This window comes from Parambassis ranga, chromosome 19 (genome assembly GCF_900634625.1).
Source record: "Parambassis ranga chromosome 19, fParRan2.1, whole genome shotgun sequence".
NCBI lineage: Eukaryota > Metazoa > Chordata > Actinopteri > Ambassidae > Parambassis > Parambassis ranga.
In genome coordinates this window covers 24327413-24341078 of record NC_041039.1, presented here as the reverse complement: position 1 = coordinate 24341078, position 13666 = coordinate 24327413, and the positions used below count along the sequence as shown (strand labels likewise).

The 13666-nt window shown below is 47.9% G+C and overlaps 1 protein-coding gene across 2 annotated transcripts in view; it reads right to left on the bottom strand.

The window, feature by feature from the left end:
- The window catches only part of dgkzb (diacylglycerol kinase, zeta b), a 28921-nt gene extending 25532 nt beyond the window's left edge, over window positions 1–3389 (bottom strand). For both annotated transcript variants that reach the window (XM_028431356.1, XM_028431357.1), the window contains exon 1: window positions 2741–3389. In XM_028431356.1, the coding sequence (XP_028287157.1) occupies window positions 2741–2943 (203 nt within the window). In that variant the 5' untranslated portion in view covers window positions 2944–3389. The remainder of the gene's footprint in view (window positions 1–2740) is intronic.
- Window positions 3390–13666: the final 10277 nt, after the last annotated feature.

Below are 13666 nucleotides of genomic sequence, written 5' to 3'. Positions count from 1 at the left end.
GAGCCTCAGTCCCCTCTTGGACCAGACTATTAATAGAAACAGGGCACTGAGTGACAAAGATAGTCCAGGAAATGGGTCTGTGTAATCCCTGGGTCCAGCCTGCATCTCTCTCTCTCTCTCTCTCTCTCTCTCTCTCTCCATGCCCCCCCCCTAAGGTTTCACCTCCTGGACGTGGAGCAGTGTAACAGGGTCACAGGTCTGTCTGACGCCTGAGTGCTCCACTTGCTTTTTTGACTTCAGTGTTTCTGTTTCTGATGCTGTAACCCAGTTCACAGCGCTCTCTCTTCCTCACACACACACACACACACATTACACGACCGAACACTGCAGTTCCTGCAGCAGCCACCAGGGGCTCTAGAAGGGAGCAATAGACCTCCATGTTAAAATGACAATACAACAGAAGGTCAGAGTTCACAGCAGACACCTCAGGAAGTAAACAACCTCCAAAACACAGCTATAAAACGTAGATGAGAGCAGGTTTGTCTGGAGGACACTGAACACTTCAGAGCTGTCCAATCAGATAAGAGGATGAGATCTGAGAGGAGGATCTACCTGAAGGACTCGGCTCAGGGCAGAAAAACCCTGGTGTAGGTTTCACTGCAGGTCAGGTAACACTGCCCCGCCCCCATCTGTGATGTCACCGCATGCTGCCAGGAAGCCAGGCGGTCCAGAGCGTTCATCACATCAGTAAACTGGTTGTAAACATTTCCCAGCATGCTTTGCATAAAGTAAAAATCACTTATAATCAGTAATCTGACCAATTGATCACATCCATCAGAGGCTGTGCAACTGAGCCCTTACACAGACACACAATAAGCACCAACAAGGACAAAACAAGCTGCTCTCTGGTTACACACCTGAAACCTGCAGCACTGACAGCAGACACACACAGAACTGAGCGACCACTCATTAAAGGGCACACAGTCTGTACTGCTCTCAGATGTTCCTTCTTCTGCTGCAGATGGTCACCACAACCCTCCACGCCTGCAGGGGGCAGTACCACAGAGGAACAGGAAGTCGGCCCCATTCTGAACCGCCTGCTCCACAGGGCGTGCTCTGCAGTCAGTCCTGGATGCTACTCTCAGATCCAGTATTGATCATGTATCAGAGCTGAAAGTAAACAGACTGATGTCCTCTGGTCTTTCTGACAGCTCAAACACTAGCATGTTGCTAACAGCTGCTGATTGGTCAGACTGATGGGGACAGGAGGTCCTCCCTCCATGGCAGCCGGAGTCCTCACATATATATCTGAGGTTGGATGTGTCCAATCAGAGTGGAGGATGCTGTGGTGCATCACTGATAGTTTTAGAACAGGACTTTTATTTATCTGAAAAGATGTAAAACTTGTAAAAATGGAACTTTATCTGCTGAACTTCATGTTTTTGGCTGTGTTCATTCTGGACTGTCTGCAGAGCGCCCCCTGTGGGACAGGATGCTCATTGTGGGTCTGAAGGTCCTCTGAAGGAGGAGGAGGAGCAGAGGTCCTCCTCCTCCTCCTTGGAGAGCAGCAGATTGAATCCTCTCCTCCCATCAGACCCTAAAAATGAGTGTTTTTAATTAACTGCGGTGCCGATCCATTAACAGCAGCTATAATTAGAGGACACAGGAGATGGAGCTCGACTGAACCTGGTACCTTTTTATTCACAGCAGCTGATTGAGTCATCTCACACGCGCTGAGCATTCACTCCTCTACTCACAGCCACAAGGACCGCCGCGATGCAGCGACCTTCAGAGGTAAGAACACCAGAAACACTGAGGACACACAGCTCAGTCAGTGTGTGACTAACACACACACCCATGTGTTACTCAGACATGTCAGTGGATCAGAGTGGAAGTCAGAGTGGAAACACACACACACTGGATCCCTGCACTGATCAGACGTGTTAACATAGACTCAGGCGTTACAGCAGCGGCACGGACTCACCTGTTCACTCACTGATGCCTACATTACCCACAATGCACCTCTGACAGCTGGGTCTGCAGGAGCTGCAGTGATGCAACAGATTCTGAAGTGACTTTATGTCTGCTGCTGTAACTTTTTATTTCCTCTGTGAAGAGCATGTGTGTGTCTGTGTGTGTGTCTGTGTGCGCCTGTCATCCTGCAGTGAGCTGCCTGTGTGTCATCTTGTGAAGCATCATAATGTTCTGATGTTCAGTGGAGCTTCGGGCCTGTTGTCAAAGCGCCGTCATGACTTCCCTCTGAAAGGATTGTTAAACTGCTCCTCTGTTACTTCAAGTGTCTCCACTGAGAATGAACACCATGTAATAACAGCAGGAGGACACATATCACACATCCAACACCATGTTCTGACAAAACCAGCTGTTTGCAGCTGTTTCAGTGCATTCTGGGAGTTTGGGTAATAGACTGTAGAAGACTTAGAGAGGCGGGAAAGTGGGATTATAACAAAAATAATAAAGTAGTCTGAGATTAAAAATTATTTTCAAATGAATCTAGCAGGTCAGACACACACACTGACCCATGTTTGTTTGATTGGCAGCTCCTACAGTTACAGCAGCTACACAGACTGTATGTGCATGTGACATCACTTCCTGTACAGAGCAGCAGGTTTGGAGGCTCTGAATGAATGAATGGATGAGTGTGTGTCAGCTCTCTGCTCGTTTTACCCGTTGTTCTTCACTGTGTTGGATTTTATTGTGTTTTAGCTAAATGAGGCAGATTAGAGGAAGTGTGTGTAAGTGTTCCTCTGAGAGCAGAAGAAGGTTTGAAGGTGTCACTGACCTCCTGCAGAAGATCCTCAGGCCGGTGAAGGTCCTGCTGTTGTGTTGGCAGCGGGGGGCCGGCGGCACAGAGGGCAGCTCGGCATGGGAGGCCGGGGAGGACGAGGCGGAGGTGGAGGTGGTGGAGGTTACGGGCTCTCCTCCTCCTCCTCCATCCTGCAGGGAGGTGCTGTGTGGGGCAGGCTGCTCCTCCTGCTGCTCCATGGCCACCTCGGTCAGCTTCCTGTCTCACAGCTGCTCTGAGGTCAGCGCGGAGCTCCTGCAGCAGTCAGGCATTCTGACAGCTGCTTCAGCTGCTTCACACACAGGAAGTGCAGCTGCACGTCTTCCGTGTGTCTCCTCTCTGCTCAGCTTCTCCTTACACCAGGAAGCAGAATGTCAACCAGCTTCTGTCTGAGTTACAGCCCGAGGAGGAGGAGGTGGGGGCTGGCTTCCTTCTTCCTCCTAACCCTCCCAGCATGAGGAAGCCTCTGTGCTCTCCATGTCCAGGAAGTTTCCAGGTCTCAGGGCTCAGAGTGTCAGCTCCTCTGTCCTCTCTCAGCTCCTTCCTCCTCTGTCGACCTGTTGCTGCTCCTCTTCACGGTTTGTTTGCTCCGAGCGTGTGTCTCTGTTGCTCTCTCTCTTTACTTTTTATCTCTGCTCTGTGCCTCTCCCTCTCTTTTTCCTATGCCCCACCCACAGCCCGGCTCTCCCGGCTCTGATTGGCTGTGGGGGGAGAGGTGAGTGCTCTCGCCCCCTGCTGGTGCCTCAGACCCTCTGCAGCTGCTGAGGAGGAAATAAACTCCTCTGTAGCGGGGCCACATCCAGAACTTCATAGGCCCCTCACACACACACACACACACACACACACACACACACACACACTGATGTAGTCATTTGTGAGGTAAAGACTGTTCTGCTCTAATGGAAGCAGCAGCTGTGCCTCTCTGCCTCTGCTGGATCACTCGGAGGCTCTGCCGTGTGCTCCCCTCCCACGAAGCTTTTACATAAAGAACAGCCCACACTCAGAGAGAGAGAGCACGCTGCAGTAAAGCAGAGGTCGCTCGGCCGCAGAGAGACCCACGCAGAGATCCAACCACGTGCACGAGGCGGCCTCGTCCCCTGGGTTCCTGCTCTGAGATGGAAGTTCAGGAGGAGCCGAGTTATTTATAAAAGCCAATTAAACGTGCAGTGCAGCGGACAGATGGAGCTGGTTTAAACCTCCACTGTCACCGCAGCTGGCTGCACCTCCAGCCAATCACAACACTACCTGATAAGTGATGGAGGGACCTGTCAGTCATTCTTCCAACATGGCTGCCATTCAGCTGATCTCAGTTCAGTTCAGTTCAGTGAATCAAGCTCTGCTGATCTTTGTGTGAGTCAGTCCGGCTTCTTGTTTGTGCTGAGGAGTGCAGGATTAAAGTCTGATACAGAATCTTCTGGACCACAGGGATTATCAGCATGTTCAGCTCAGTTTGGTCACACAGGGTGCGTTCAGGGTCACTGTGGTGGAGGGAGCCATCTTTAATGGAAACAAAAAGCTGCTGCAGAGAACGAACAAGATGATGGTGACCAACATGAAGAAGAGCTTCTCTTCCTCACCTGCAGCTCTGCTGTCAGTGTAGCTGCTGTTATCTAACAGTGCGGAGGCCCGGCTCTGCGCTTAGCCCGCATGATGCGTCGGCTGCTGATAACTCTGCACAGAGGACTCTCCACCAAACCTCGACTCCTGGACGGTGGGGTGTCTCTCTGTCCTCCATCACCCTCTTTGATGTCAGGACTTCACAGTGAACAACATAAAAACATGTTCAGACACACATTGGTGTCACATCACAGCTAAACTACTTTTCATGGTGCATTGTGGATACACTGCAGGTGGTGTTTGGGGTTTAATGATTGTCAGACATTCAGTGAACGTGTGTGTGGTCTCTGGCCCTCTGTGCTGTCAGGTCATGAAGGCTTTGGTGTCTTTTACTTCCTATGTGACCTCACTGGGACTGTACGTCACAAACCAGGTGGTTTATATCATGTGCTCAGCACATCATTTGCAGAAACCTGTGGGGCTCAGACCTGAAGCCAGTGCAGGAGTCAGAAAAGCTGCAGTCTGAGCCCCCAGGGGCCAAAAGAGAGTCAATGCCCACAGACGCCATGTTAAGTGACCAACCTCAAAGCAGAGTGGACATGTTTCCCTGATCAGAAACGCTGGCAGTGGCACTGAACAGACTGTTCACTGATCACCCCTGCTCCTGTACCGGGCTCAGACAGATCACTGTCACACAGATCGCTCCAGGAAGTCGGTCCTGCCTCAGTGTTGTTTGGTGCAGCTCTCCGTGGTGGTTGCTGTATTTACATCCACTCAGGTCCTGCTTCCTGCTGCTGACTGGTGGAGCAGAGGCTCCACTCCACAGACCAGCTCCATGATGAGAGCAGTGTGACAGAGGACAGACTGCTGGTGTGCTGTATGGACTTGGTGGGAGTCGGCCTCCAGCTGACTCTGGGAGATGAATTAATGATGATGTGACATGAAACATGTGGTCCAGGCTGCAGCTCGGCCTACATAATCACATCAGCCTGCTGTATGCTGGCTGATAGCCGCGGTGCTGGGCTGCTGGGGCTCGGTGCCTGGAACCACCGGCCTGCAGCCTCTCTCCCAGCACGCACACACAGACACACACACACTGTGGAGGGCAGTGTAATCTCATTACTTCTCCCAGTCACAGGATCATAACAAACCACTGTTAGATCTCCAGTAATGACATTACACACAATGGGCACACGCAACTTTTATTAAGCACCGTGTCACTGTCTGCAGTCTAACAAGTGTTTAAGTATGTTTTCCTTCAGACACACTCTGGAGACATCATGGCCCGACCAAGCTGCAGTGCCAGAGGACAGATGTCCCCTCAACAGAGAACGCCCCGGTGTGACTGATGTGTGTTTGTATCTCTGTAGTTTGTGTCTCTGTAGTTTGTGTCTTTTTGTGGTTTGTGTCTCTGTGTGGTTTATTTGTGTCTCTGTGTGGTTTGTTTGTGTCTCTGTGTGGTTTGCTTGTGTCTCTGTGTGGTTTGTTTGTGTCTGTAGTTTGTTTGTGTCTCTTTGTAGTTTGTTTGTGTCTGTGTGGTTTGCTTGTGTCACTGTGTTTTGTTTGTGTCGCTTTGTGGTTTGTTTGTGTCTCTGTAGTTTGTTTGTGTCTGTGTGGTTTGTTTGTGTCTCTGTAGTTTGTTTGTGTCTCTGTAGTTTGTTTGTGTCTGTGTGGTTTGTTTGTGTCTCTGTAGTTTGTGTCTCTGTGTGGTTTGTGTCTCTGTATTTTGTTTGTGTCTCTTTGTGGATTGTTTGTGTCTCTGTAGTTTGTTTGTGTCTCTGTAGTTTGTTTGTGTCTCTGTTTTGTTTGTGTCGCTTTGTGGTTTGTTTGTGTCTCTGTAGTTTGTTTGTGTCTGTGTGGTTTGTTTGTGTCTCTGTATTTTATTTGTGTCGCTTTGTGGTTAGTTTGTGTCTCTGTGGTTTGTGTCTGTAGTTTGTTTGTGTCTCTAGTTTGTGTCTGTGTGGTTTGTTTGTCTCTGTATTTTGTTTGTGTCTCTGTAGTTTGTTTGTGTCACTTTGTGGTTTGTTTGTGTCTCTGTTGTTTGTTTGTGTCTGTGTGGTTTGTTTGTGTCTCTGTAGTTTGTTTGTGTCTCTTTGTGGTTTGTTTGTGTCTCTGTTGTTTGTTTGTGTCTGTGTGGTTTGTTTGTGTCTCTGTAGTTTGTTTGTGTCTCTGTAGTTTGTTTGTGTCTCTGTTGTTTGTTTGTGTGTGTGTGGTTTGTTTGTGTCTCTGTAGTTTGTTTGTGTCTCTTTGTGGTTTGTTTGTGTCTCTGTAGTTTGTTTGTGTCTCTTTGTGGTTTGTGTCTCTGTATTTTGTTTGTGTCTCTTTGTGGTTTGTTTGTCTCTGTAGTTTGTTTGTGTCTGTGTGGTTTGTTTGTGTCTCTTTGTGGTTTGTTTGTGTCTCTGTAGTTTGTTTGTGTCTCTGTTGTTTGTTTGTGTCTGTGTGGTTTGTTTGTGTCTCTGTAGTTTGTTTGTGTCTCTTTGTGGTTTGTTTGTGTCTCTGTAGTTTGTTTGTGTCTCTTTGTGGTTTGTTTGTCTCTGTAGTTTGTTTGTGTCTCTTTGTGGTTTGTTTGTGTCTCTGTAGTTTGTTTGTGTCACTTTGTGGTTTGTTTGTGTCTCTGTTGTTTGTTTGTGTCTGTGTGGTTTGTTTGTGTCTCTGTAGTTTGTTTGTGTCTGTGTGGTTTGTTTGTGTCTCTGTAGTTTGTGTGTCTGTGTGGTTTGTGTCTCTGTATTTTGTTTGTGTCTCTTTGTGGTTTGTTTGTCTCTGTAGTTTGTTTGTGTCTCTTTGTGGCCCCGTCAACATGGAGCTAGCCTTTCAGAGGTGTGAAAACGACAACATTTGAAAACCCCAGGGTTGATAAAGTTGAAAACACCGTCTCCATGTCTCCGCGTGGACGCCCACAACGCCACCTTCCTCTAACTATGATGCCACAGCTCCACCTCCCCCTGACTCTCATGCGCTCACTCCGACAACAACAAACTACGGAGCTTGTTTTTGCTCCTCTGCTGACACAGCGAGCAGCAGGTGGACAATAACTAAGATGTTTTAAATCCGTGTTGTTCTGTTTACATTCCACGCATTTTTCATGCATGCCCTGTGTCTTCTTCGGTTTTTGCATGCTTCTGTTTGTGCCACCACAGGCCTGGCATATGTACTACAGTGTTTTCAGTGGTCTGTGTGGATTCATGTGGATGCACGCATTTACTTTGGAAACCGACTTCGTCTCCATGTGGACAGAGCCTTAACCCTAAGTTGGTCCTAGTGGTTGCACCATAGGTGTGTGTGTGTACACTGTAAATGTGAGTTGTGTACAGTTTTGCTACCTTTGAGCACAGACCTGTTACCCTTTTGTTTTGTGTCTTTCTGTTGTCGTACTACAGGAAGTGATTGTGAACCTGTGAGACACATGAAGGTGTGTGTTGTGCTGCTGTCGCTGATGCCTGGCGGTGTGTGTTGGTGTGCAGCAGTGGAGGTGTGGAGGCTCCTCGTCTTACATAAAGAGCATTATGAAACCCAGTCAACAGGCCGCTTTGATCCACACGAGCGCGGTCATGAGTCACTTCCACCGCGGCTGCAAACGGTAAGAGCAGATCTGCGCTGATGTCATCAGAGGACAGCGCTTCACTGTTTGACTGAGCGTGCTCAGCAGCGCCGTGGGCTGATCTGGAGTGCACTCCTGTGACACCAGCTTTGTACTTTACACAAACGTTTGTGCTCTCACACTCCCTCTGTTCTTTGTGTTTTCTTCTCACATTACACACACACACACACACACACACACACTTTTTACATTCCAGTTTAGCTAGCGGATATGCAGCTAACAGCAGCTAATTAGCAACAACACCCGCCATAGACTGAGAACTTAAAGTTGATTTGAGTGTAAGGTTATGTTGATGTTTACGTTTATAATCATATGGTACTTTATATTTGTTACTGTTTGCATTATGAATATTATTTAGGGCAGTGATTGTGTAACAACAGGTGTAATAATCAGAAATACTTAATCCCAGGAGCAGCGGGGTGCTCAAACTATACGCAGCAGAGTATTTGACCACGTGATGAACGTAAGCCCTGTAAGACACACCTGTACTCACTTAGAGGCCTCAGAGGCCTCACTGCAGACTAATGATGTGTGTGGAGGCCGCGGGATGGAAGCTGAAGATGGGACCAGGTCAGAAGATCTGTGAGGGGTCACTGAACCTTTAGGAAACCTGGACGTGAACCACAGGGGCTCATTTAACTGGGGAACACTTCAGTAAGAATATTGGTGTGTCATCATACATGTGACATGAAACCTTGGAGTCATTTCAGCAGAGCGAAGTGTGCTGAGACAGCGGAGGTCTGAGCCCTGAGGAGCTCCGCAGGCTGCTGGCTGATGCTCTGAAGCTCAGTTATCAGTGGACAGAAGGTGTCGTCATGAGACACGTGCAGCAGTGAGGTCCAGCAGAGCTAGGCTGATAATCTACGCTGAGGTCAGTGTCACCGACACTGAGAATGAGATGGGGTCTAAATCCAGACTGGACAGTGTCAAAGTCATCGATTACTGCAGGAAACTGTGTGTGTGTGTGAGCGAGAGAGAGAGAGAGAGAGAGTCTTCAGAGAGTGTCTAAACCAGATCTTGTGTCCTATTTGTCTTTTACTTTGAAGATTTTCCACTCCCTTGTCCTCCCGGCTGGCGGCCAGACGCTGCAGCTCGCAGCAGCATGAAAGCCTCCCTGATTGGTCTAATGTGTTTAAATTCAGATCTGAACTTTCATCTGAGCAGAAGCTCCAGAGAGTAAAGAGCCAGAGCTGCCTTTCAAAGCAGAGCAGATGCAGCTGTAAAACTAATCAACAGCACGCGGGAACAGTAATATGGTTAGCTGGATCTAATGAGGACAGGAAGTTATTATCCAGCAGATGATGGATCTGCTGCTCTCTGATTGGGTTACATTGAGCACAGCTGTCCGTCAGAGCACCGAGCCAGCTGATTGGCCCTCTCTAGTAGAACTGGGTTGTGCCATGTTCAACCTGAAAGTGTAGGCTGGACATCTGAGCTCCTCCTCATCCTCCATCTGGATGCAGAAACTTCAGTCTGCTCGGTTCACCATAAACAACCTCTGTTGTCATGGAAACAGGAAGAACATGCACACTGAGAATGTCCTCATGAGGGTCGTGTCGCTGGTGGTCTGAACCTGCCAACCACTGCACTACAGCACACTAAAAATACCAGCATGCACTGGGAGACTGATCAGTCTACATATTGGCAGCACGCAGGGCGAACACAAACATGGAGCTGAGCAGTTTCCTCAGAGACGAGCCAGCAGTGCATTGTGGGAACAGAATGTGAGGTCCATTGCAGACGGCACATTTATTCTTACATACTAACTACCTGCTGTGCACATCAGTGCAGACTGCCTGTGTAGTATCTGTCTGAAACAGGAAACAACCGGCAGGGAAAGAGGAGGTCCCACACACTGCAGTTCCTCCATCGTCCACCAGAGGCGAGCTCCCAAACTGAGTCAAAGGCCTTCATGTTACATGTCCAACTACAGCAGAACTAAACATGGTCACAGCCTAACTCTGCTTTAGTCTCTGTGGAACCTAAACCCACAGCCAATGAACATGTTGGTGGAGGAGACACCTGCTAACACCAGCAGGGGGCAGTGCTCTGTGTACGTCCTTCAAAACCATTGACAGTAAAAACTATGGACAGAGCTTTGTGACGTCACCCGTTTGTTTCTGAAGAGCCGTTCTGAGGCTCGGTGGGAGGTTCCGGGACGTGATGACCTCCGCCATGTTGGCAGCGTCACGTCCGCCAAAACTCTCAAATATGGACAAAGAGGGGGAGCACGAGCGGGGTTTAGGGGGGCGGGCGATCGTGGAAGCAGGAAACTCACGCTGTGATACGTCAACCGTCTGTCACTCAAGCGGCAACGCCCATAATTATGCGTAATTTTAAGTCCGAATACAATTGAAACGAGTGGGTTGTAAAAAAATTCACCCCCCCTACAACTGACACTAGAAGAGAACCTATCATCTGAGACCAGAGTGGTTTTTTGTACCAGGCCGTAAACATGTTAATTTCTGCTGTGAAGTCGGCCATTTTAACATGGGAGTCTATGGGAAATTACTCGCTTTTGGAGCCAGCCCCCAGCTGTTGCAGCGTGAATTACAAGTTTTGACACTTCCGCATGGGCTTCCACTTTGAGCCCCGAAGGTTGCCGCTTGTTCAAAACAGGCAAAGAGAGGGGCTGTGTGTGAACTCAGCTCCACCCTCCACATGGAATGTCAGTGTTCATATATAGTGATGAAGGAGTATTTTCACACAGACAAGAAGTGACTGGTTGGCTTATTCCAGGCGGCCATGTTGTCGTGGTGTGTTCAGATGAGAGGGAGCTCAGCTCTTCCTGTTGCTCGTGTTCTCTTTGTTTTCTGTGTGACAGTTGGAGCTGCAGACACAGAGGAGGGAGGCTGGTGTTTTTATCTGAGCGCTGCATGGGCTGCTGTGAGGTCTGTGTATGGAGGACGTGTTGGGGTTAATACTTCAGTGAGACAGTTACAGTTTGTTGTTTCCTGCAGCAGAAACGTCGACGGCTTCCTCTGGAGACACGTGTTTATGTTGCACAGCTGTGTTTGGCTGTGTCTCATTTCAGGGTCTGCATCCTTCGGAGTGCGCATTTTAAGGCCGCTTACGTCACAAAGCTGCGCGAAGGCTGTCCCAATTCGCCAAAAGTTGAAGGGTCCTTCAAATGCGTCCTCCAAATGCGTCCTCCTTTTGCCTGAATTTGGAGGACGCATCGCTACCATCCTTCGTGGCCTTAAATATCCCACAATGCTTTGCGGACCTACTTTTTGTCCAATAGTACGATGACGGACCAAGCGAGCGGCAGCGGCAGGAGTGCCGAATTCACATTTAAATGTAAGTAAAGAGCAGTAGTTTGAGAGTTTTAAAATGCTAGTAGTGACAGCGGCATTAAAAAAATGAGTTTTATATTTACAAACATGACGTCCTGTTGATACGAGGCGCTGTGAAGTAAACGCTTTGATTGAATGTTTCTGGACTGTTTACTGTAGTATAGTATAAAGTATAGTTCACGTGAGGAGCAATATTATCGTTATTATATCAAACGGTCATTCTGCCTGTTGTCATTTTGTTGAAGGAGGAGCAGAGAGAAACAGAAGAAACCTGACGGAGTTAGATGAGGCTGGAGAGAGAGGGAGGGAGAGAGAGGGAGAGAGAGAGAGAGAGAGAGAGAGAGAGGGAGAGGGGGGGGGGGAGGGAGAGAGAGAGAGAGAGAGAGAGGGAGAGCAGAGAAAGAACGGACAGACCTCAGCTCATTGAGAGGATGTGGACAGCAGTGATTTTATGTTCTGTTATTTAAATGTTACTTATTAAATTAAAGGATGATATTAAATCGTTCTTGTCTCTGTGTTCTTAAACTCTTCTCACCTTGTTACATTATGTGTTTCATCACCTATTTATAATTTAAGTAAACTTTTGAACAACTTCTCAGTGACCACAGTAAATCATTTATTGTGTGTGTGTTGTGTTATGTACAATATTTACAAAGACACAGTTTGAACATTTCTAACTATTTACCAGTGGGCATTATGAAAATGTACAGTTTATTATTTATAAAAATCAGCAGAAAATACTATTCACAAAGAACATATATATAAATGTTTGGCTGAGCAGGAGTCCTTGGTGCTGCTGGACTGGATGATGCCACGGTGAAGACCTTGGAGTCCTCTGGCTGTGAGTGGGACATCATCTGGGGGAGGGGGGTGTCTGTCTCCTCTGTCCACCACATCGTCCATCAGGGTTTGCAGAGCTGACGATCAGCGGCTGCCATGTTACTAAAGATGTTTTTAAAAAGGGCAAAAATAAAAATAATAACTTCAACAGAGCGGCTTCCAAAACAGCTTAAAATATGAAAAGCTATAAAATATGTATCCTCACCCTCCAAAGGTGATGATGGTCAGTACACCTCCTCCAGGACAGACAGCTGGTCCTGCAGGGAGCCCCACTCTCCTCCACCCAGCAGTAATTCTCTGGTGCAGTGACAGACCTGATGCTTAATGACACATTAAAGCAGTGCTTTCAGGGTTATTTGCAGGGTTCTTACACATTTAGCTATTTATTTAAAGTATTAAAATTACAAACAGACCCTGTATCAAGTCTTACAATTGAATCAAATATAAATTACATTTAATCATATTTGTCTATCTACTGGTTATATATCTAGCGTTTGCTCAGTAACTGGTATATTAATTATGATCAATAATATGGTTAAACAGCAGCTTACCGTCACCTCCCCACTGCACTCTCCCAGCCTGAAGAAAATGAGCCGTCACAGGTTTTGCTGCCTCTGGAGCCGCCTCTCCTCTTCCTCCAACAACAAATAAATATATTAAAATATTCCAAATGTCTAAATCCACACTGTTGTCCCGCTTGTTGTGTGTCCGTGTTGTGTCGCTGTCGCTGCTTTTGTTTTTCCCGGGGCAAAATTTATGACGTCGCGCCACAATCAGGAAGTGCTTTGAAGGCCAGACCGTCCCATTTACCAACGGTGGAGGATCCTCCGGAGGATCCTCAGGAGGACGCTGCCTCCTGAGACCGCGTAGGCTGCGTCCTCCGAAGGATGCAGACCCTGAAATGGGACACAGCCTTTGGGTCGTGTTTATCACAGCCACAGGAAGTGAGCTGAGGAGAAGGAAGTCACAGTCAGTTCCTCTGGAGCCTGCCTCCCTCTGCTGGCTACCTGTGGTCAGTGCAGCCAGGAAATAAAACAAGAGAAACTGCTGCTTAAAGAACACAAAGTGAATGTTAGAGGTGGCCTGACACACAGCCAGAGGAACAAGACAGGCAATATAACACAACACACACAGACACACACTGAGGCCGCAGGTGGGTGTGGGCGGAGGTGAGCTGGAGGCTTCAGGTGTGCAGGTCGACATGCTGCTTTTAACGGTCACACAGCAGACTGAGATGGAACGTGGAGCGCCTGCGCTCTGCAGCGCCCCCTGCTGTGTGGAGGCCAGCACCTGTCTTTATATATGTGTGGCTGCTGTACCTGAACCTGGATCACTGCTGCTGTGTGTGAGTATAATGACAACATACTGTGTCAAAGCTAAACTCACAAGAACTTCATGCATGTGTTACAAACACAGAGCTGGACCCCACCCTGGTCCTGACTCAAACTGTTTTCATTTTAATAAAAAACCTTTCGACACAGAGGTTTGTAGGTTGAACACACATTGTAGGTTAAAATCTTCAAAACAACATAACCAGATCATTTTAGCCTTAAATTTTCATTTAAGAAGCATTTAAAAAAAACAGTAGTGTGTGTGTGTGAGAGAGAACGTGTTTTCCATGTGCCTGTGTGG